This window comes from Canis lupus, chromosome 33 (assembly GCF_003254725.2).
Source record: "Canis lupus dingo isolate Sandy chromosome 33, ASM325472v2, whole genome shotgun sequence".
Taxonomy (NCBI): Eukaryota; Metazoa; Chordata; class Mammalia; order Carnivora; family Canidae; genus Canis; species Canis lupus.
Window position 1 is genome coordinate 24,955,563 of NC_064275.1, and position 24,320 is coordinate 24,979,882.

The 24,320-nt window shown below is 36.4% G+C and overlaps 1 protein-coding gene across 6 annotated transcripts in view; it reads right to left on the reverse strand.

Annotated features, from left to right (window-relative positions):
* Positions 1–24,320, reverse strand: part of POLQ (DNA polymerase theta) — a 124,189-nt gene that overhangs the window by 50,949 nt on the left and 48,920 nt on the right. For all 6 annotated transcript variants that reach the window (XR_007408035.1, XM_025475768.3, XM_049105507.1 and 3 more), the window contains 3 exons: positions 11,662–14,768; positions 8,697–8,840; positions 7,398–7,594 (listed from right to left, as the gene is read on the reverse strand). Coding sequence is in view for 5 of the 6 variants with exons in the window: in XM_025475768.3 (XP_025331553.3) it covers positions 7,398–7,594; positions 8,697–8,840; positions 11,662–14,768 (3,448 nt within the window). In the remaining variant the exon portion in view is untranslated. The remainder of the gene's footprint in view (positions 1–7,397; positions 7,595–8,696; positions 8,841–11,661; positions 14,769–24,320) is intronic.

Below are 24,320 nucleotides of genomic sequence, written 5' to 3' on the forward strand. Positions count from 1 at the left end.
ACAATAATCGTAAGTTGTATCAGGACTCATTTTTGGCACTAATAAGAGCAGTTTTCAAAGAAGGAAAACTTAAAACTTTTCCATTCCTACAACATTCCTGCTGATCTGGTTCTGAAATTGGCTTGAAAGTCAAGTGCCTCTCAGATAATTAAAACCGTATTTCTGAAAATGTAGATGGAATCTTTTCCACTAAGGCTGATTTTGGCTAAGCTACTATAATAACAATGGGCCTATATAAGTTTTAGGTTTTTAAAAATTTTTCAACATCATGAGAAGTGAAACATAAATGTTTTACCATTAAAAGTTTATACTCAAAGTTTCAGAAAGCCTCTAGGCTTTCCCCCCAGGATGAGGGCCTGCCAACAGGACCATGCAACAAATCATTTGATTGCTTTTTTTTAGCTCCCCTGCGAGACTAGAAGACTTGTACTGTCTAATACTAGGTGTATAGTGTCTAATACTAGGTGATCTAGCAGGTCAAAGCTAAATTAGAATAGGGAAATCTAAGCCCTCTTCATAATTCTGACAATTAAATGACTCATTACTTCTTCTGTAGGTTAAGAATGTAGTTTGATAGGGGAATGTGATATTGTAATTACAGTAAGAAATATGAACTTGGTCTTTGTCCCCATTTCTAGCACGGAACTTCTAAAACCCTGGAAACTTTCTAAACTGTGAGAGATAAAGGTATCTTTTGTTATGTTAATGAAGTTACTTAAGGCTGGGAGTTGGCTGCCAGAGGAACTAACCTTGTGATTGGAGGGCTAGAACTTCCAGTCTTGCCCCCTGACCTGTTGGGAGGAACCTGGAGGTTGAACTGATCAGGGATGGCCAATGATTGAATCAATTGTGCCAGGACAGGGTTTGGAGAGCTTCAAGGTTTGTGAACACGGAGGTGCTGGCAAGAGTGGTAATCCACTGAGTGCATCAGTATTATTAGATTCTTGAGGAACTTTTACTAAAATGGATTCCGAGAGGAATTTTGGAGGAGTGTTTGGTTTTGGATGCTGCAGAATGGAAGAGCACAGGGTTGATGTAGGACCCACATCTCACTACGGTACAATTGAAGTTGAGTGTATGTGATCCAGACACAAGGGAGTTTATTCCTATGGGAACAGCTAGCCTGGTGCCCTGGATAAAAGCCATTGTAGTCCGTTTATCTTGAGAAGATAACTATCCCTCTTTTATTCTTCATATGCAAGCCATATGGGACTGCTTTATGATAACTAGGGTATTTATCTGCTGAAATCTACCCATTACCCAGATCATAGTAAATGCTGTGGTTTAAAGTGGCTCCTTTCACACAGGTACCCCATATAATCCTAATGTTGCAAAACTGAGGGATAGTTTGGAAAGCCTCATTATATTGGTCTTCTAAACTTCCTCTCATTGGCCTTAGAGATGGTAATAAAAACATTAGGTGTATTAACAAGAGAATGGGAAGAGGCAGGGAGAGGTCAAGAGACTTCCCAACAAGGTAGAAATTTTTAAAAGGTTAAGAAATAAGGTGAATATGAAGAAAATATTGACAGGAGCAAGAAAAAGAGGAAATAGAAAGGGAAGAGTCTCAGGACTTACCCTAGCAGGGTGGACATCTTTAGATGGTTATTATGAAATGTGATGAATAAAATGGGTACTGATAGATTAAAAAAAGATTTTAATAAAGCACCACCAAAGGCTGGGTGGGTCAAAGCAACTCCCTTCTAGTCCCCCAACATTAAAGCGCCCCAAACAACACTGGTCTATTTACCATAATTCGGAGAAATTTCAAAATCTTGAAGACAGATCTCTTTACAATCTCTTTACAATGAGAAACCTGACCAGCAATCAGTGTTAGGCAGATTAATCAAGTTAAAGACTGATAAAAGGGATTGGGGGGGGGGGGGGGTCCCTTGGCTCAACACTTACCTGGTGACTCCAAGCCTTTCAGACAAGAGTAGGTAAAACTTTCAGGAAGTGGAAAAGAAAAGTTTCCAGGACTCCTTGATGGGAGATACAGGAACTGAGATACCAAAACCCACTGAAGCCCTGACTTGGGCTACAAGGGTAAAAATGTAACAGTTGACAGGATTATATAAATTGGAATGTTTAAGCAGATATTATGTAAAGAAATTGTATCCACTTGGGGTACCTAGTTACCTCAGTTAAAGGGTCTGCCTTCGGCTCAAGTCATGACCTTGAGGTTCTGGGATTGAGCCCTGGCTCCCTCCTCAGCAGGGAGTCTGCTTCTCCCCCTGCCCTTCTTCCTGCTCATTCTCTCTCTCTCAAATAAATAAAATCTTTTTAAAAAGAAAGGAAGTTGTACCTCCTTTATCTGAATATTTTATGGTTATAAGTGTTATATCTGTCTGGGGAACACCTTCCTTACCTAGTTTCATAAAACCAAAACATGTTGATGAAATCCTAATGGAGGTTATAATTAGAAATATAAGGGTTGATAGAATTAAGGAAAAAGTCTGAGGAGAATCTCTGTTTGAACAGGCTTTAGATGAGGTGGTTGGGTCCCCACCTGACTGCATTATGTCTGACAGAGGAATATGCCCCGTAATTAGTATTATAAAACACAAAGCATATAAATCCTACCCCTTAAGCAATGTTAAATGGACATGCTCAGTATGAACCAATAAGACTGCCTGAGCCTGTACAGTGTAGAATGAAGCTCAAGCGCTGGTAGGCACAAATTCTTTGTGCAGTAGCCCTATGTGAGACTGGGGCTAATGACAAGAGTCTGTGAGCATCTCCCAACAGTGACTACTGGGGCTTTAAATAAGAGAATTTCCATTTGAGGGTATTTGTGGCCTTGTTATCTGACATGATTAATTGAAGCTATTCTATGACTAAAGGATGTAACATAGCCTTGAAACCTGAAATACCCACCCAACATGGGTGATATCTGAGAAATGCTCTAATGGAGATGGCAGTGCCCAGTAGAGTTCCATAATAAAATGGAAACACATTATACAGGATCATGCTGACTGGGGAATGCAAAGAAGAGATACTCAAGAGCAGGGAGCCTCTTTTCTCTTAGGCTTGACTCTGGAATTGTGTGAGGAGAAGCTGGTGGATTCTACTGTCACTTGGACAGTGCTCTATAAACAGCTCTTGACTGACTGAAAAGAGCTGCTAGGTTTGCAGATAGTAGTTCCAAAGTGAATGAACAATACCTTCTTTTGGAAGGTCATCCTTCTATTCAAAGAAGATAGAAACAGATCATCCTGGTGTGCTGAATTGCATGCTATTTTCCTAGCAGTGATGAAAGAATTGAATAGCTGGGAAAAGGCCCTATATATATGGATTTTCACTGGCTCATGAATAATGCCCAACAGCCTGCCCAAAATGTCAGTCAAGATGGCAACAGAGATCTGGCCTGCTAAAGGGATGCTCTTTTGGGACACAGTCCTATGGAAATTTGAAGGGGTGCATTAAAGTAGGGCACATTAATGCCTTTCACAAGAACTCCCTTCTAGATTTATAAGGTGACTAGAATCATCAAGCAGATGTCTCAGTATGCCCGTTTGAGATGGTTGCTTGGGTCCATGAAATGAGTGGACATGGTTTGCTGCATCAAAGCAGAGATGGGTAGAATCTAGGCATATACCTCTTGTACCCACTGAGGCACAGAATGCCAAAACAAACTTACTTTATAGGTCAACAAGAGAGAGACTACAGATTGTTATTTGGCAAATTCCCCAGTAGGAAGGCCAGGAATATAGCTGGCAGATGAGACTAATGCTAGCAGCCTTGGGGAGGTACAAATGCGTCCAGATAGGAACAGACATGGACACTGGACCATGCTTTGCTTATCTAATTGTAGGTGCAAATGCTCTGAGTCCTATAAAAGAACCAGAACAGAAAACACTGCACCAGTTTGGATGGTGGACCATCATTTCTTCAGACCAAAGCCCATAATGTTCAACAATGGGTAAAGAGATATCCTTCTCAAGTACTACTAGTTTGACAGAAAACTGGAATGGGCAATTAAAACACAGGCTGTCTAAAATGGGGGGGGATAAAGGCAGGAAGAGCTGGCTTATATACCTTCATGAGTATGTGCTCCCACTCAACATGAACATGAGTGGGGCTAAAGGAGTGTCCCACTGGATATAGTTCTCTGTCGGGTCTGGGTTCCTAAGGGTGGGGAAGGTGTTGATATACTTTCTTCCTCACATCACCTCAACTTTTTTCCTCTTAGCTGATGCAGGGGTCACAGGACCAGGACTACAAGTATTGGGCTGGAAATGGTTGTTTCCTAAGCAAGAAACTATAATCATGCCAGATGGGGTGAAGGCACACCCGGCCCCATCAGGCCCTTAGGAACTGTAACATAAAAGTTAAAAGTATAGAAGGAAAAATAGTAGCTATGAGTAAGAAATTAATAAATGGGTTATATAATGAAGAAAATCCAATAGTAACACCTCAAGAGAGGCTCTAAGCAAGAGATGATATTGTCTCTTAGCTCAGTTATGCCAGATACCTGAAAGAGTGAAGCTCTATATTGTGGACACTCCTCTTGCTTTTGGAACCTGGTAAAAATCAAATGGAAGCTTGCAAACCTGGGAGACATTTTCCATATGATAATGATGATAAACTGAATAGTTAATAACTGAATGGGATGTTAGTAATGTGCCAACTTCCTTTGATTTTTACTATTGTTTTGCTATAACAATCATGTTATAATAATCGTGTTTAAATACCAGGGGTGGACTGTGATACTGTGATTCATGATAAGAAATGTGTATTTGGTCTTCATCTTCATTTCTAAAATCCTTGAAATTTGCTAAAATGAGAGGGAGATGAAAGATGTCTGTTGTTATGTTAATGAGGTAGCTTTTTTTTTTTTTTTTTTTTTTTTTTTTATTCATGATAGGCACACAGTGAGAGAGAGAGAGGCAGAGACACAGGCAGAGGGAGAAGCAGGCTCCATGCACCGGGAGCCTGACGTGGGATTCGATCCCGGATCTCCAGGATCGCGCCCTGGGCCAAAGGCAGGCGCCAAACCGCTGCGCCACCCAGGGATCCCATGAGGTAGCTTTTGAATGACCCTAGGTCACATCACCTGAGAATGAAGAATGGCTGCCAGGAGAACCAATCCTGTGACTGGAGGGTTGGAACTTCTAGTCCTACCTCTCCTGGGATGAGGGAGGGGACGGAGGCTGCACCACTGGCCAATGATTTAATCAATCATTCTAGTATATGAAGGCTCCATAAAAACCCAAAACACAAGATTTGGAGAGCTTCCAGGTTGGTGAACACATGGACATGCAGGGAGAATGATGTGTTTGAAGAAGGTATAGAAGCTGTGCTCCTTCTTACACTCCTGACCCTATGTATCTCTTCATCTGGCTGTTGATTCATATCCTTTAATATCTTTTTGTAAAAAAAACCTCAGTAATCTAGAGAATAAACTGGTTTTATGAGCTCTGTAAGCCCTTCTAGCAAATTAATTGAACTCAAGGAGGAGGGTGGTGGGAACCTTTGATTTATAGCTAATGGGTCAGAAGCACAGGTAATGACCTGGGCAGATAGTGTCAGAATGAGTTCAATTTTAGAATAATCAGCTGATACACAGAGAATTGTTGGAGCTACAGGGACCCACATTAGAAATTGGTCATCAGGAACCTTTTAGAGAAGATAGAATAAGGTAGTTTGATGTAAAAGTTGGTAAATGTTTCTTAGAAGAGATTTTTAAAATAAATAGTTTATCTTCTTATATCAAAAGTGTTGTGATTGGGCAGCCCCAGTGGCTCAGCGGTTTGGCAGCGCCTTCAGCCCAGGGCATGATCCTGGAGGTGACCCAGCATCGGGTCCCACGTCAGGATCCCTGAATGGAGCCTGCTTTTCTCTCTGCCTGTGTCTCTGCCTCTCTCTCTGTGCCCCTCATGAATAAATAAATAAAAATCTTAAAAAAAAAAAGTGTTGTGACTGATAAAACCAATTATGGGATATTTCAAGTAGTTTATGCAAAAAGTGCTATAGTTAATCTGAGATGGTATAGTGGTTTTAATAAGAAGCTCATATTACACATATTCTCATTTTGGACTCTGGAACATCAAAATTAAGTGATAACTTTTTTTTTATATTCAGTAAACGTCAGTTTAAAAACTACATAGAACTTAACCCTAGCTTGAAAAGGACAGTAGCTTCAGCTTTCTGAAAATGTCTTTGAAAATCTTCCCCAAAAAGCTCAAGAAACTAAGAAACCAAAATTTATCCCATTATTGATTATATTGCTAACAACAAACAAGTAGTATTATATCTCAATTCAAAATTAATATTTCATCCACAATAGCCAAACTGTGGAAGGAGCCTTGATGTCCATCGACAGATGAATAAATATGTGGTATACACACACACACACACACACACAATGGAATATTACTCAGTCATTAGAAAGGACAAATACCCACCATTTGCTTCGACATGGATGGAACTGGAGGATATTATGCTGAGTGATGTAAGTCAATCGAAGAAGGACAATCATTATATGGTTTCACTCATACAGAGAGTATAAGAAATAGTGAAAGGGATTATAGGGGAAAGGAGGGAAAATGAGTGGGAAAAATTAGAGGGTGACAAAACATAAGAGACTCCTAACTCTGGGAAATGAACAAGGGGTAGTGGAAGGGGAAGTGGGCAGGGGGATGGGGTGACTGGGTGACAGGCACTGAGGAGGGTACTTGATGGGATGAGTACTGGGTGTTATACTATATGCTGGCAAATCGAACTTTAATTAAAAAAAATATATATATAAAAAACAATAAAATTAATGTTTCATATGCCTCACGTATCCAGTATCCACAGGCGGAAAAATGATATCTCTTTGAGAACTATGATATTGTAAATAAATGTCTTGTGAAAATGTATTATACTACAAAATGTATGTTACAATAACATAAGTTACCCTTTGATTAATAACTCAGTCATCATCATGAGAAGTGTATAATGCTTTGCTATTATAATAGCGAAGATCTCATGGGCTAGTAATCTGTCCCTATGCTTAACGACCCTAACTACTATTTTTTTGGATGTCTTATATCTACACATTTTTCTTATTTTCTGCTTCTGTCTTCACGGATATTTGAAATATCTTGCTATCATATATTTAAATCTGACAGTTCTCATTTAATTTCTAATTTATTATGAGACAGAAAATTTAAAACACAACCAAAACAGAAAAATTTTAAATCTCTGAGGAAAGATATGAACTTTAGTGCTTGGAATTTTTGGAATCTATTTTTATCTACACAGACGTATTTGGTGCATAACATTCTGTTCTGAGTGAATGAGATTAACTGGATAGAGAAGTGACTACTCTAAATATCAAGTCATTTAAGAATTAACACTACATGTTAAAAAAATTTTTTTAAGTAAGGTAAAAGTTAAATAAGACATGAAACCTTAGGATCTTCATAACTTTGTTCCAGGGAGATACCACAAGACAGAAGAAGAATTTTATAGCTCTGGATGAAGTCATAGATGATAATAGAACGTTTTTTATCAGATTCCTCTTGAAAGCAGGATAGAAGGTACGACATTCTGTCTTTCACAGTCAGGCTTGGATCCAGAGACGGTGGGACCAAACTGGAACTAATTTCTTTAAAGAAACAAACAAAAAGTCTTTTAAGGCAAAAATTACATCTATTCATTTGAAGCAGCGTTTTTTTAATGAAAAGATTGAAAAAGACTCAGAAGCCTAAGGGTCTAGTTCCACGGAACCAATAATTGAGCATGACCTTATTCAAGTCATGTTGGCTATATAGATGAAGTACTTCGTATTGTAAAAATTAAGGCATGTGCCATGTAATTTATAATGCTCTACTTAATTAGGTGAAATTTTTAAATATCAAGATTTCTAAAATTAAATTTACATTTCTCAGAATAAGGAATTAAAAGCATAAAAGTTATTTTGAAAGGAATTTTTTTTTGTTTTTTTTTGTTTTTTTTTTTGTTTTTTTTTTGAAAGGAATTTTAAATGAACTCCTTTTTAAAAAGATTTAGAAAAAAATAAAAAATAAATAAAAAATAAAAAGATTTAGTATGAACAATAATGTTACATCTAAAAAAAATAAAACTTCAAGTATCTACTCAACACAACACATTCTCCCTCAAAACCACCGAAAATATTTCATGCTTATTCAGGAATAGACATTATATGGCATTCTTTAAAGTGTTTACTTATTTATTTTGCTCCTGTCTACAACCAATCTATCAGCTAGGTAATGCAACAACTGTAATCAGATCACAAGGCTTTTCCAGATCATATCCTCTAATTCCACAGACATCTGCAAAGGCTGTAGATGTTCAGCTCATTAATATTTCTAGGTAAGTTCCAGACCCAGTCAATAACACGAAAAAAGTCTGAGAAGAAACTCCTACGTTCCAGTCTTCAAAAGCAAACCCTCAAAGTGGCCGGGGAGTCCCTAAGTCTCCATTACCCCTAAGAAGAAAAAATAGTATTAGTAGCCCATGTAATAAGTAGAGAGGAGTAAAGGTGATCCTTTAGACATTCATTCTAGTTAATATATGAGATAATGTACACATATCCACTATCCACCCCCCCAATTTTTTAAGAGTAAAAATAAATTCTAGTTAAGTATCAGGAAATTAGGTCAACAAATTCTCAACAAATAGGTCACTATCCTAATAGAGATTATATTAAAATTATGTGATGATTAAGCCAAATAGTGATTACTTACCAGGATGCTTTTGTTCCTTCTGCAATGAAAAATAATAGGCATCTCTTCCACCCCAGCATACTGCCAGACCAACCAGCAGAATATCATCACAACCTTTAACAGGAATGCCATCATCTCTATTAGGGGTTTCCTGAGGTGAGCTAACTAAGTAAATCAAAAGTGAAATAGTTAAAAATCTCAAAACAAAGTCATTAAACTGAATGTTAAAAAAGCAATGATTATAATAAAAAACTATTTGGCAAAATTTCCAGATCCCTAAAATATGCATTATTTGGATGGTCATTTTTAGTTATATGTAAAATCTTTCTAGATTTTAAATGTAGTATTACATTTTTTTAAAGCTGCATTCTGAATTGCTATAACTCAAACAGGAATAAAGACCAAAGTATAAAAATTGTGCAGTGACCTCACAGCAATTCTTTTAAGACTATTTATTTATTTATTTAACAGAAAGAGAGAGAGAACAAGTAATGGGAACAGCAGAAGAAGAGGGAGAAGCAGGTTCCCTTCTGGGCAGGGAGCCTGATATGGGGTTTGATTCCAGGACCCTGGGAACATGACCTGGGCCAAAGGCAGGTGCTTAACCAACTGAGCCACCCAGGCACCCCAAAATCAGCCATTCTAAATACAAAGAAACTCCAAAAAATCAAACATCTTACTTCTTGGTGAAGAATCTGATATGAATTTGAATTTGGAGCCAACATATATTCTAAAATAAGGCATCTCCAACTTTAGAGATACAGGTCCAAAATCAATCTATCTTATTTACAATTATATCCCCAATACCTTGAAAATAAATGGCACATATTTGTTAAATTTAAGTGAACAATTTTATCCCTCTAACCCCACCACAATGTGCTCAATTTTATATATGTTGAATGAAAAATGGAAAGTACTAATCAATATAAAAGTATATAAAACTTGTCATTAATACATGTGCTCCATAACTTAAGTGTGCATTGACAGACAAATGAATAAGGAAGATGTGGTATACATATACAATGAAATATTACACTGCTAAAAAAAGGGATGAGAACTTGGCATGTGAGGTAACATGGACCTAAAGGGTATTATGCTAAGTGAAATAAATCAGACTGAGAAGACAACTAACATATGATTTTACTTCAGATGTAGAATCTAAAACAAAAACACACAAATGAATAAACAAAAAGTAGAATCAGGCCCATAAATACAGAGAACAAACGGATGATGGTTGCAAGAGGGAATGTGAGGTGAGAGTTTGGGCAAAATGGGTGAAAGGGAGTGGGAGAGACAGGCCTCTGGTTACGGAATGAATAAGTCATGGGAATAAAAGACACAGCATAAAGAATATAGTCAATAATACTGTAATAGCAGTGTATGAGGACAGATGGTAGCTATATTCGTGGTAAACATAGTGCTATGTATAAACTTGTTGAATCACTATGTTGTACACATGAAGTTAATATAACATTGCATGTCAACTACACTCAAAAAAAAATTAAAAACAAAACACATGATCCATGAATTGAAGATCAAATACTCAAACTTTTTTTTTTGCTTTGACAGTTTGAAGAGTTTTCTTTTTTTAATTTTTTTATATGTGTATTTTTTATTGGAATTCGATTTGCCAACATAGAGTATAACACTCAAATTTTATGAAAAAGTTCATTCATAAATGCAGAGATTTAAGAAATCTGATCAAATCTTCAATTTCCACAGCATGTTGTCAAGCTGACTACAGCAATTCCCCATGAAACAGAATCCTTATTGTCATGAAACAAGATAGGAATATACATACATGGCATTATTTGACAAAAGGTTCAATTCTTTAAAACTTGGAGGGGCTCAGTAAGGCTTTGGGATCAACATTTTGGCATAGAATTCATGAACATTAGTGGAGATACAAGCCTACTTGAGAGAAGTACTGAAAAATGTAGCTAATGTACGTTGTTAAAAATATAGTGCCTATTTTCTATGTCCTTTTGTGATTATACAAGTGAATGTGGATATTACAATTTAATATAAAATAATTCATGAGCACTGATTATTAATAAAAACCATGATGCTATACTATTAAGATACCAAAAAGGTGATACTGGTTCAAAACATATATATTAGTTTTTACAAACTTATATTCTAACATTAACATATATATATATGTATATATAATCATATATTTATATATGATTTTTCTTAAAAAGAAACATCATGTTTAGTGGTAAATCTTTAGTAAATCTTAGCATACTCTAGCACCAGATATGGCCTGGACTTGAGGAAGCAGGGACAGGTAAGTGACCTCTGTAGAGTCTCATAAAGTGAGAAGATAAGGAAGGCAACAATCAAAGAGCTCCATGGTCTGACACAGGGCAAAGTCCAGAATAGCACTGAACAAAGAGCTGCTGTTTGAGAGACAGACTGCTGATATACCCAAAGATTAAGCTGCCAAATGTTATTCCAGTGCTGGCCCCTAAACCAGCCACAACTGTGGTAGTCACAATAGCAATAAGGTTGGCTGCTAGGTCCTTGTCCTAAGATAAAAGAGTAGTCTGGAACTCCTTTTGGACCACCTAGTATGGACATCTACCATAGGAAGGCTATTCAGGTAGGATTCGTGGCTTATGAAGAAAGAGGCAGACACAGGCTTGATTAGACAACAGCTGTTAAAAGTAAATCAGAACCAGAGGAATGAGTAGTGCCTTGGTGGTCTGCATTAGTTCAGTATCCCAGCTTGAGCTTTTTTCTCAATGTTCAGCTCTCATATCCACACGTCCTAGAGTCACCCCTCCCTTATCAGATAGCAACTACTATTAATCTAGTTGTGCTCAATGAAAAGGCTGTTTTACAGGTAAACCCACATAGAAGAAACTTTAAATTCTGAGTAAATTTACACTTAATATCCAATACCAAAAAGGCTCACACCCATCCTAACCCACTATATTACATATAGATATGAAAATATGAAAAACTAAAAAAAAAATCTTACCTTGCTTAAATCTACCACCGATAGCAGCACTTTTAGAAGACGTAAAATTACTGATCTTTTCACAAGCCAGTGAGATGGAAAATCGATTTTTGCACTGCCACTCCTTAATGAATGTTTGAAAGAGAGTTTGGTCACTTGCTACATCAATTATGGCCAAACTTTCTGGGCTGAATGAGGCTGGAGTTAATTGCAATCCATCCTGTGATAACTGCAGTGAAAAACTTGTATCTCTAATAGGACCATCGTCTTCTAAACCATTTCTACTCTCTGAACTTAAATCTTGGTTTTTAATATTTGAAGATGAGCCAAATGAGTAACTTTTACCAAGCTGTAAAACACTATGCGTATTCCGAAGTTTTACAGAGGTTTCAAGAGTACTTGGAAATACCAGCTTAGAAGCAGATCCTGGAATGGGTGTAGGAGGAATGAGTCCAATATCATCGACTATACAGTTTTTTTTACAAGGCAAAAGGGATGAGGTTTCACCATGAAGGGCATTATTCTCCAGTGTCCCAATCTTGCTTTTTACTTCAGTATTAGGGGAAAATGAGATTCCTTCCACTTGATTTGGCTCCAAATCTGAAATAACTTTTTGTTTGTCATTTAACTGAGTATTTTTTTCTAGTTTGAAAAAACTAGACAAGTTGGTAGTGGTTAATTTTTGCTTTTCATTTTCCAGAGGACTGGACACTTTGTCTAAAATTCTTTGCAGTCCTGGACTTAAATCAAATGATGCCCCTGACCACGTGAATGAATTATTTTCCCCTGTTTCAATTAACATGGGTTTTTGAAACCTTTCATCTTTATCTTCTCCAATTACTTCTCTTTGTGGATAACCATTGCCTATAGTTGCTGGATCACTTAGTTCCAATGCTCTAAGAGATACTGCAGTATTCAGTTTCTCTTGGACAGGACATATTTCTACATTGTCCAAAGCTTCAACCATCTGAGCAGAATCTATTTCTGAAAATAAAACAGACTCATCACTGAAACAAGTGAACTGATGCTGATTATCTTGATTCTCATTCGTATTTGATTTTCTCATTGGGCCTTCTGGTTGCAGACACATAGAATGACTAAAATAGTTTGATGTTAGTTCAGAAGAAAAGGGTTCTTTCACTTGTATGTCGGGTGGTTGTTCTTTTACTAGGTAGTCTTCACTAAAACTGTCAAACAGTAAATTATCACTCAAATTCAAACTTGTTTCAGGAACTGGCGAACATTCTACTTCTATACCAGTGGTAGCTCTCTTTTGAGGAACCAGAGGCATAACTGGTTTCACAGTTTCTTGTGTTTGATAACCTTGAAGAAAACTATTTAATTGAGAGTCAGTGACAGAAAGTTCACTCCCTTTAAAACAAGGGCCATTTTCCCTCAAGAGTATTGGAGAATGAAAAATTGAGCTTTCTGGAGTCAGGATACCAACTCCATGGGAATCAGTGTCTTGTTTCACAGTCTCTACAGTCTTAAGTTCCAAATGATCTGTATTTGTCACTCCTGGAGAATGTTGTTCACCAGGAAAAGTAATATGAATCTCATTCTGAAAAGAGCTTACCGAGCTCTGTTTGTCTAAGTTCTTTTGCATCGTCCCTATTGCCAGGTTGGCATCCTTCGCTCCTTGTTTGGCATTTTCAGTTGCCATCTGATGTATTATTTTCTCTGACTGAGTATCTAGGTAGAAACTATCTTCAAATTCACAAGGAGCTAAACCTAAGTCAGAAACACAATTATTCTTAGTTTTGTTTGCTGTATAAGCCTCTGTTTTTTCTTGTGTTCTACAGGTATTTAGAAAATTCTCATGCTGGCCTGATTTTCCAGTTGGGAGATGTATTCTGAGTATCTCATCACTGCTTATATTATCTCCTGGTACCTGAAGATTATTTGTTTTATTTTCCTCACCATTAAACTTTGTACTTCCACACTTGATAATAACATTTGAGTCTCTATTCATATAACTACTACCTGTCTCACAGGGCATTTGTCCCTCTATTACTTTTTTCTGTTTGATATAAGTGTTTGTCTGTTTATCAGAATGTTTTTCTGGGCACTGGTTAATTGAATGGGTGTCATGTTTTATATAAACATTCTGGTTTTTTGAATCATTTTGTACCATTGGTTCTTTGTTTATTTTTTCTGACTCAACAACTAATCCTCTCCCATTTTCACTAACCATGCTAGTGGGTTGATAAGTTACTTTTTTACTTTGGGATCGTGTGATAAAATGTTCCACACGAATATCACTAGTTTTTGTTTTTTTCTTTGAACTTTGTTTTCTTCGTGATGAGAAGGATGCTTTGCTATATTTTCCGTCAGCAAAGAAAGTTACATTTTTAGCAAAAGACTCTGGACTTCTAAATTCCATATTCTCTCCATCTAAGGTAAATGAGTCTTCACAATAAACAGGATTAGACATAGTCTGTTCCTGTAAATCAATTCTATCCATCCCAGTGTCTTTCACAGGGCTACTGTGTCTGGATCGTTTTACATGTTTACTATGTTTCCAAGATCCAGAGGCAGTACTGATCTTTTCTGAACTGAAATTCAGAGCTTCTTTTTTTGTTTTCTCAAATAAGAGAGTCTGAACTACTTTCTTAGTGTGTCTTCTTCCCTCGTTCAGAGAGGTTTTTAGCTTCTCTCTATTTATATTCAAAGAAACCTGTTTTCTTGCCCTGGAAATGGCATGTGCCTGGTGTTCTTGATTCCCATTCTGTAACTTACAATAAAAGGAATCTGTATGCTCTCCACTTTTCTCTAGATCTTGCACTGTATTTGGTGAATGCTTAGCAGAAGAATCACTAAACATTAAGTTACTTTTTTTCTTTAACGTTAGTCTTTTACAAGATCCGTTAGTTTGGGGTACAAATTTCTGTTCCTTTACTTCTGACTCACTGCTGGGTGATGACTGTGTATCAGAATTTAAAAGGGAATGTAGATTCCACTGCACTCCCATTTCAACTAAGTCCTGCTGCAGAATCATTTTGGCTTCTTCCACAATAAGGGCTGCTGCTTCTCTATCAGTTAAACATTTTCTGCCAGTCACCCAAATAGTTCGCATATGCCTACGTTCTTCAGCCGCTTCCTCTTCCTCATCCACTGCCTTTCGGGCACTATATAAGGAGGCAGGAAAAGAAAGAAATTAATGCACTGGATTCATTCATGCATGCCAAAATATTTAAGCATTAATCTAATCTATTCTAGGAATTAAAGAAATAGCACTGAACAGGAGGGAAATATTTTGTTTTAGAGCTTACATTCTAGTTGGGGAAATCAGAAAACAAACACACATTAAAATGCCTTCTATAAAAAAAAAAAATTAAAAAAAAAATAAAATGCCTTCTATGTCAACAGATCACAAGAGTGTACAAAAAATAAAGCACAGGAAGGGATGGATAGTTCTGTAATTTTTAAACAGCATAATTAGAAAAGGCCTCACTAAGATCCATTAAGCAGAAACCTTTTATAATTGTGTCATAAAACTTTCATTGAAAACAAATCCTCCGATGTAATATGAACTCTGGACAAAATAGTTAAAGGAACTGGAGACCGACTAAAAAAAAAAGGAAAGAGGGGTAACTAAAATCTCGGATAAAAACCTAGAGTTTAGGGCAGCCCTGGTGGCGCAGCGGTTTAGCGCCACCTGCAGCCTGGGGTTTGATCCTGGGGACCCTGGATCGAGTCCCACATCAGGCTACCTGCATGGAGCCTGCTTCTCCCTCTGCCTGTGCCTCTGCCTCTCTCTCTCTCTCTCTCTGTCTCTATGAATAAATAAAATCATTTTTTAAAAAAAACTAGAGTTTACTGATTAACAGAATTTGAAAAAAAGAGCAAGAGATAGAAAATAATCAGAGAAAGTCCAGAAATGAGAGATCCAGAGAACCCTAAATTCTTCATATAAATTCTGCCCAAATATCTGGCTGACCTCTAATCTATGCAAGTGTGGGCAGACTCCAAGCAGCCAGTTAAAAGTTTAAACAACTGAACAAAGATTTGAATTACTGTCCACTACAGGAAGACAAAGTTTAGAGTTTGAGTTCAGCGAAGCTGACTGATAAAATATCAATGTTCTTCGGGGTAAAGTAATAGATTCTACACCCTAAAAGCCCAAATATATAAAAAATTGAAGTACCATGAAGAGAAAAAAAAACCAGGATGAGACATAAAAATTATGAAAGAAATAACAGCCAAGAAACTTCTGTTTCCAACAAGGATGGTGTAATAGGACCAAGTTAGCCTCTCAGTCAAAACAACTAAAACTGAGGCTAGCTCTTAAAAAAAACACTGCAGCTTCCATTTTGCTCTCTTTTTGATTACTTATTCGAGGGGAAGTCAACTACCACAGTATGACAACAAGCAGCTCTATGGAGAAGCTCATGTGGAGAACTGAGTGCCAGTTTGCCAGGATGTGTGCAAGTCATCTTAAAAGCAATCCTTCAGATAACTATAGTCCCAGCCAATAGCTTTACTAAACCTTAAACTAGACCACCAACAAGGGTGCTCCCAAGTTTATGACTCACAGAAACTTTGAGTTAATATATATTTACTGCTGCTTTTAGGCCATTAAGTTCTTTTAAGTTTTTTTTTTTTAAGTTTATTTATTTCTTTTAAGTAATCTCTACACCCAAAGTGGGGCTCAAACTCATGACACTGAGAACAAGAGTAGCATGCTCTCCCGACTGAGTCAGCCAGGAACCCCTGAGCCACTAAGTTGTTTCATAGCATTAGCTAGCTAATTAGCCTAGTAAAACTATCAAATTTCAAAAATATAAAAAAGAAATTGCAAGGTCCACATATTTAGAAGGACAAAATAATTAAATTTCTATTAGAATTCTCAAAAACAGCATGCAAAACAGAGCATTTTCCTAAAACTCAGTAAAAGAAAGTGTGGACCAAAAGTTTATATCCAGCCAGGATGTGCCTCAAATATTAAGGTTACAGGAAAAAAAAAAAAAAAAGTTTTAAACTTACAAGATATGGGGAATTCTATACCATATTAGCCTTCAAGAAGTCTATCAGTTAACAAGTTTCATTCAATCAACAGATGACTAGGAGTATTCCAGCAGTAAGACCAATGGTAACATTTTGAATAAATAAAAATGTAGATTATATTAGTCTTCCATCTCTACACCTTACAAGGATGGGGATAGGGTGGACAATTAATGTACAAATGTTATGTGTTGAGACAAAGTGGAAATAATGCACTTTTTAAATGGAAGGAAAAGGGCAGGGAAAAAGAAAAAGAAAAAGAAAAAGGAAAGTGAGCTCAATGGTTTTTTGTTGTTTTTTTTTTAAGATTTTATTTATTTATTCATGAGAGACAGAGAGAGAAAAAGGGAGAGACACAGGCAGAGGGAGAAGCAGGCTCCATGCAGGGTGGCCGACATGGGACTCAATTGTGGATCTCCAGGATCATGCCCTGGGCTGAAGGCAGGCACTAAACGGCTGAGCCACCCGGGCGTCCCTGAGCTTAATGTTAATTGACTGTTGTTCAGGCAATACACAGGTATTACAGGATACTATTAAAATCTTGACAGATTTTCATACTCAATCTGGATTTTTAAAGAACTTAAAAAACAGATAAACCACTAGCTAACATGATCAAGAAAAAAACAGAAAGTAGAAATTTATAAAATAGAAAATGACAAGGAAGGAATAACTATTGAAATAAAAGAAATACTTAGAATTCCTAAGAAACTAATTTACAGGTCTCTATAAAAATATATTTGAAAATCCAGATGAAATGGATAATTTCCTAGGAAATACAAATTACTAAAATTGACCTCATTCTAGATAGAAAACTTACAGAGACTAATTTCTGAAAAAAATAAAATAGACAAAATGATGAGGAACTAACCAATAGAAAGGCACTATCCAAGATGCTTTCATATAGTAGTTCTATCAAACCTTTCTACCAGTCCCAAGATGCTACAAATTATTGCAAAGCATTGAAAACCAAAAACAGGGCAGCCCGGGTGGCTCAGCGGTCTAGTGCCGCCTTCAGCCCAGGGCCTGATCCTGGAGATCCGGGATCAAGTCCCACGTCAGGCTCCCTGCATGGAGCCTGCTTCTCCCTCTGCCTGTTTCTCTACCTCTCAGTCTCTCTGTTTCTCATGAATAAATAAATAAAATCTTAAAAAAAGAAAGAAAGAAAGAAAGAAAGAAAACAAAAAAACACCTCATAATTCTTTTTCATGAAACAAATCCATACCAAAACTTGAATATAGAGAATGCAAAAAATACAAAATGCAAGAAAACTATAACAATGCAAAAGTATACTATATTAGAAACTAGCAAATAGAATCTAAAATCTAACATCATGTGATAAAATAATATAAGATGACCAAATTTAATTTATTTTGGAACATACAATTGATTCGGTATTAGGAAATCTATTAAAATAATGCACTATGCAAATAGATGAAACAGGAGAGGAAAAACCCTATCAATATCTCCATAAATACTGAAAAATCCTTTGACAAAATTCAATACCCCATGATAAAAATATTCAAGGAAATTGCAATTAATGGACATTTTCTTAAAATGATAAAAAATACATACAAACCTATATATATATACACACACACACACACACACACACACATCATAGTCCCAAAGACAATATCCTACTAAAATAACACCAGAAGCATTTCCACTAAGATTACAAACAAAGCAAAAATGCCTACTGTCTATTACTACTATCCCTAATACTAAGACATATTAGAGATATCAGTTAATATAATTAAATAAGAGAAATCAATTAAAAGCATATGAATTCTTAAGGAAGAAATAAAATAGCTATTTGTGGATGATATGACAATATCCCTGGAAGATTCTAGAGAATCAATGATGAAAGTAATTCAAACAACAAAAGAATTCCAAAAACAGGATAAAAAATATACAAAAACAGCCTTCACATACTTAAATAATAACTACGTAGTAAAAGAAAGCCACCAATTAAAATAACAATAAAGATTATGTAGGAATAAGTTTTACTAGAAATGTATAAAACCTGTGTGAGCAAAACTTAAAACTTCTGAAAACCTGTATGAGGAAATCTTTTGAAAACTCTTGAAAATCATAAAGACTAGATCAAATTCAAGGTGCTACCTATCCTTCGATAGGTTGACAAAACAATATAAAGATGTCGATTCTAAGTTAAAGTTCAACCCAGGGCAGCGTAGGTGGCTCAGCTGGTTTAGCACCGCCTTCAGCAGGGCATGATCCTGGAAACCCAGAATCGAGTCCCATGTCAGGCTCTCTGCATGTAGCCTGCTTCTCCCTCTGCCTGTGTCTGTGCTTCTCTCTCTGTGTCTCTCATGAATAAATAAATCTTTAAAAAAAAAAAAAAGTTCAATCCAATCCCATTAAAATATCAAGAAGTACTTTAACTTTCGTATGGGCAAATACACAAGAATAGCCAGAAAAATACTGAAAAACTGGGCAAGAAAGTGCCCTACTAGAGATTAAAACATATGTAAAGTCTTTATAATTAAAAGTAGGATACTTGCTTGTGAATTGACAAAAGAATAAATAGAATAGAAAGTCTAGAAAATAGACCTAATTATTCAGGGATATTTAGTATATGATAAAAATGGCATCCCAGATCACTAAGCCAAAGATAGACATTTTTATAAGTGGGAGACATTGGATAAAAGATAAAATTAGATGCAGACTTCACAGCATTCACAAAATTAAACTCTAAATGCATCAGGAATCCAAATGCAAATCTACAAATACTGGAACAAAACATGAATGAATTCCTTTTTAACCTCAGTACAGAGAAAGTTTTCTAACTATGATAATTCAAAAGCAAAAAACAAAAAACAAAAAGATTGATAAAAGAAATAGTAAAATTAAATTCTGTGTGGCAAAAACAATGCAATAAAAGTCAAAAGACAATTTATAAATTTTGAGAAAATATTTACAATATACATATAAAATAAACAGCTAAGTACTCTAACCAATTTTGAAAAGAAAAGATTCTTTAAAAGGAGAGGGAAAAGACCATGCCCACAGAAACGTAAGGAAAAGACATAACCAGATAATTCACAAAGATAAAAAAAAAAAAAAAATCCTAAAACACATGAAAAGATATCTACCATCACTCAACAATTGGAGAATTGCACATTAAAACCAAATTGAGATACAATTTCTCATCCATCAGACTGGTAAAATGAAAACCTCTAACAAGAGATTGTGCTGGCAAGGCTGTGGGGTAATAGGTTAGTGAGAATGTAACCTGCAGAGCAATTTGTAATCTAATAAAGTGACATAAGCACTTAACTTTTGAAATCCCTTGTCCAGGAATTTACTCTGAAGAAGCATTACCAATAATATTAAAACACATATGCATAGGTAATTCATTGTGAATTGCTGTCAATGGCAAACTGAGACAATCAAAATGCTAACTAGGTTTTCTGGCTCTTAAGTACCAAGTACTAAAAGGAAACAGTAGCCAGGTACCAGATATCAGTTTCCGGTTCAGAAATTAACATTAATACAATGCTATACCCTTTTTTAACACATTTTTAAATTTAAATTCAATTTGCCAACATATAGTATAATACCCAGTGCTCATCCCATTAAGTGCTATATCTAAGCTACACACCTTATTCAAATTTCACCACTTGTTACACTTACATCCTTTTTCTAATCCAATCTAGAATAAGGTGGTGCATCTACTTGTCATGTCTCTTTATCTTCCTTTAATTAGAAACAGATCCTCAGTATTTGTTTTTCATGACTTTGATATTTTTGAAGAGTACTAGCCAACTGTTTTGTACAATGTCTCCCAATTTAAGTTTGTCTGATGTTTTCTTATAATTAAATTTATGTCAGACATTTTTAAAATGAATACTCGAGGAGTAATGCTGTACCTTTCTTACTGTGTCCCATGAGGAGGCATGTGATGTTGATTTGTCCTAATACTGAAATTAGTAATTTTGATCAATAAAGCTCTGGGCATTCAGAAGAGGCATAATCACAACAATAGTAGCTTTAGCAAAATACGTAAGTACAAACAGCAACTAAAACATAGAGACTCTAGACTTAGAACTTTGCCAAATGTTGGGGGAGCTGCTGGAACCCTTTTGTGGTGAGAGGGCCTGCAAGTGCCACAGTTTATGCTCCCCCCTCCACCTTGATAGCACAGACAGAAGCAGAGTCCAGCACTACTTGTCTACCACCTTAATGAGCCCCAGACCCCTAGCCCACACCAGTGGACTAGCCCAGCCATTCTACCCAGATAGCACAAATGTGGGGCCCACCTGGACATCCCTGGTTATACTCACTATAGCTATAGCTGTTGCAGCAAAGTGGCACAGGAGCCAAGCATCCCAGACCCAGGCCCATACTACTTTGGCTCCAGACAGTTTGCTAATATTCCCTCAGCACAGAGTACTCCAAGAACTCCTGACCCACAGTCACCTTAGTTTCAGCCACCCTGTCTGGGGATTCCTTGTGTAGAGGTCCCCAGGACACCCAGCTTGCATCCACTTCAGCTTTAGCTGTCTCCTCAGAGAACCCTGCGGATGGAGAGCCCCTGCAAAGTCTTGGCTCATGCTCACTTCAGCTTCAGCTATCCTGCCAGGGTGCTTTCTGCATGGAGAGCCCAAGGACCGCCCTAGCCTGCAACAACTTCAGCTGGAGCTGTCCTGGCATACCTCCCTTTCCAGAGAGAACCTTGGGACCACCTGGCCCAAGCCCACTTCAACTCCAGTCATGCTACCAGGGCAGCCCCAACAAGGAGTGCCTGGGACTCCATGCCCATGGCAGCCACAGTTCCAGCCAGCCAGCCAAAGTTATCAGGCACACACAGGCTACACAGGAGATGACCATACATAATACCTTTCCTTCCCTCAAGTTTAGAAGTAGCTGTTCTACTCAATTCAAAGGAACAAACTCAGATAATCAAGCAAAATGGAAAGACAGGAATATGCTCCAAACACAAGAAAAAGACAAAATCTTAGAAAAAGAACTAAATGAGACAGAGAAAAGCAATATGCCTGACAAAGAGTTTAAAGTAATAATCTTAAAGATGCTCACTGGACTGCAAACAAGCATGGAAGAACTCATGAAAACTTCAACAAAGAGATGTGAAATTGAAGAAAGAACCAATTAAAGTTACAGATACAGTAAGAGATATGAAAAATACACTAGAGGGAATCAACAACAGATTAGGGGATGAGAAGAGATGATCAGCAATCTAGAAGACAAGGCAATGGAAAGCACCTAAGCTGAACAGCAAATTGAAAAAAAAAAATTTAATGAGGATAGATAAATAATCTCTAGGATGACATCAAATGAACAAACATTCGCCTTATGGGGGTCCTGGAAAAGAAGAGAGAAAGAAAAGGGAAGAAAATTTATTTTAAGAAATCAGAGCTAAAAACTTCCTTAACCTGGGGGAAGAAAACAGATATCTAGGTTCAGGAAGGATACAGAATTCCAAACAAGATGAACCCAAGGAGTTCCACATAATGACATATATAATTAAAACATCAAAGGTTAAAGATAAAAAATTTTAAAAAGAGCAAGGAGCAGCAAAAGGTTACATACCAAGGAAACCACTTAAGGCTATCAGCAGATTTTTCAGCAGAAATGTTGCAGGCCAGAATAAAATGGTATGATACATTCAAAGAGCTGAAAGGGAAAAAAAAACTACAACCAAGAACACTCTCTGTGGCAAGGTTGCCATTCACAACCAAAGGAGAGATAGTTTCCCAGAAAAATAAAAGTTAAAAGAGTTCATCATTCCTAAGTTAGTCTTACTGACATGTTAAAGGGACCTCTTTAAGTGAAAAAAAAAAAAGGCCACAAACAGAAGTAAGAAATTATGAATAAAAAGATATAAAATATAACATACATAAAATGTGGGGGGAAAGGAGTGAAAAAAAATTTCTTTTAGAATGTGTTCAAACTTAAGTGACCATTGACTTAATACAGACTGCTATATATTTAAAATATTATATATAAAACTCATTATAAAAACAAACCCAAAATCTGTAATAGGTACACAAAAAGTAAAGACAATCAACTTAATACAACAGAAAGTCATCAAAGGAAAGAGAACAAAGAAGAAAGAAACAAAGAACTACAACAACAAATAGAAAACAATTAACAAAAGGCCAAGAAGTACATATCTATCAATAATTACTTGAAATGTACAAGTAGGTCTAATGCTCCCATCAAAAGACATAGAGTGGTAGTATAGATTTAAAAAAGTAAGATCCAGGGGAAGCCTGGGTAACTTAGTTAAGCATCTGCCTTCAGCTCAGGTAATGATTCTGAGGTCCTGGGATTGAGCCCCATGTCAGGCTCCTTGCTTGATGAGGAGTCGGCTTGTCCCTCGCCCTCTTCCCCCTCCAACCATTCAGGTTCTCTCTCTCTCTCAAATAAATAAAATCTTTAAAACAAAAATAAAACAAGACCCAGGGGCACTTAGGTGGCTCAGTCAGTTAGGCACCCGACTCTTGATCTCAGCTCAGGTCTTGATCTCAGGGTCCTGAGTTCAAGTCCTAAACTGGACTCCACGCTGGGTATGAAGCCTACTTAAAACAAAACAAGTCCCATTTGTATGCTGCCTACAAAAGGCTCACTTCAGACCTAAAAACAGAAACTGAAAGGATGGAAAAGGATATTCCATGCAAATAAAAGTGAAGAAAAAAAAAGAAAAAGCCAGGGTAGTAATACTTATATCAAACAAAATACTTTAAACAAAGACTATAATAAGAAACAAAGAAGGGCATTATATGATGATAACATGATTAATCCAATAAGAGGATGTAACATTTGTAAATATCTATGCACCCAATATTAGAACATCTGAATTATACAAAGCAAATATTAACAAACATATATAGAGAAATTAATAGTAATACAATAATAGTAGATGGGTATAACACTCTACTTACATCAATGGATAGATCAGCCTGACAGAAAAAAAAAACAAAAAACAAGGAAACAGTGGCTTTGAATGACAAATTAGACCCGATGTACTTAACGGATACATGCAGAACATTCCATCCACAAACAACAGAATACACATTCAGTTCAAGTGCCCATGGAACATTCTTCAGGATAGATCACACATTAGACCATAAAACAAATCCCAGTAAATTTAAGATTAAAATCATATCAAGCATCTCTTCTAACCACAACAGTTTATCAATCGCAAGAAAAAAACTGAAACAAAACAAAAACACGTGGAGGCTAAACAACATGCTACTAAACATCCAATGGGCCAGTGAAGAAATCAGAGGAAATCAAAAGATACATGAAGACAAATGAAAACGAAGAGATAACAAACCAAAAATCTTTGGAATTCAATGAAAACAATTCTGAGAGAGAAATTCATAGTGATATAGGCCAACCTCAAGAAACAATAAAAATCTCAAATAAACAATCTAACCTTATACCAAAGGACATAGAAAAAGGAGAACAAAGGCCAAGGTTTGTAGAAGGAAGGAAATTAACATCAGAGAGGAAATAAATGAAATAGATTTAAAAAGCAATAGAAAAGATCAAGGAAACCAAGAGCTGGTTGTTTGAAAAAAATAAAATTGATAAAACTTTAGACAAACTCATCAAGAAAAAAAAAGAAGACACAAAATCAGAAATGAAAGAGAAATGAGTAACACCAAACAAATACAAAGAATTAGACA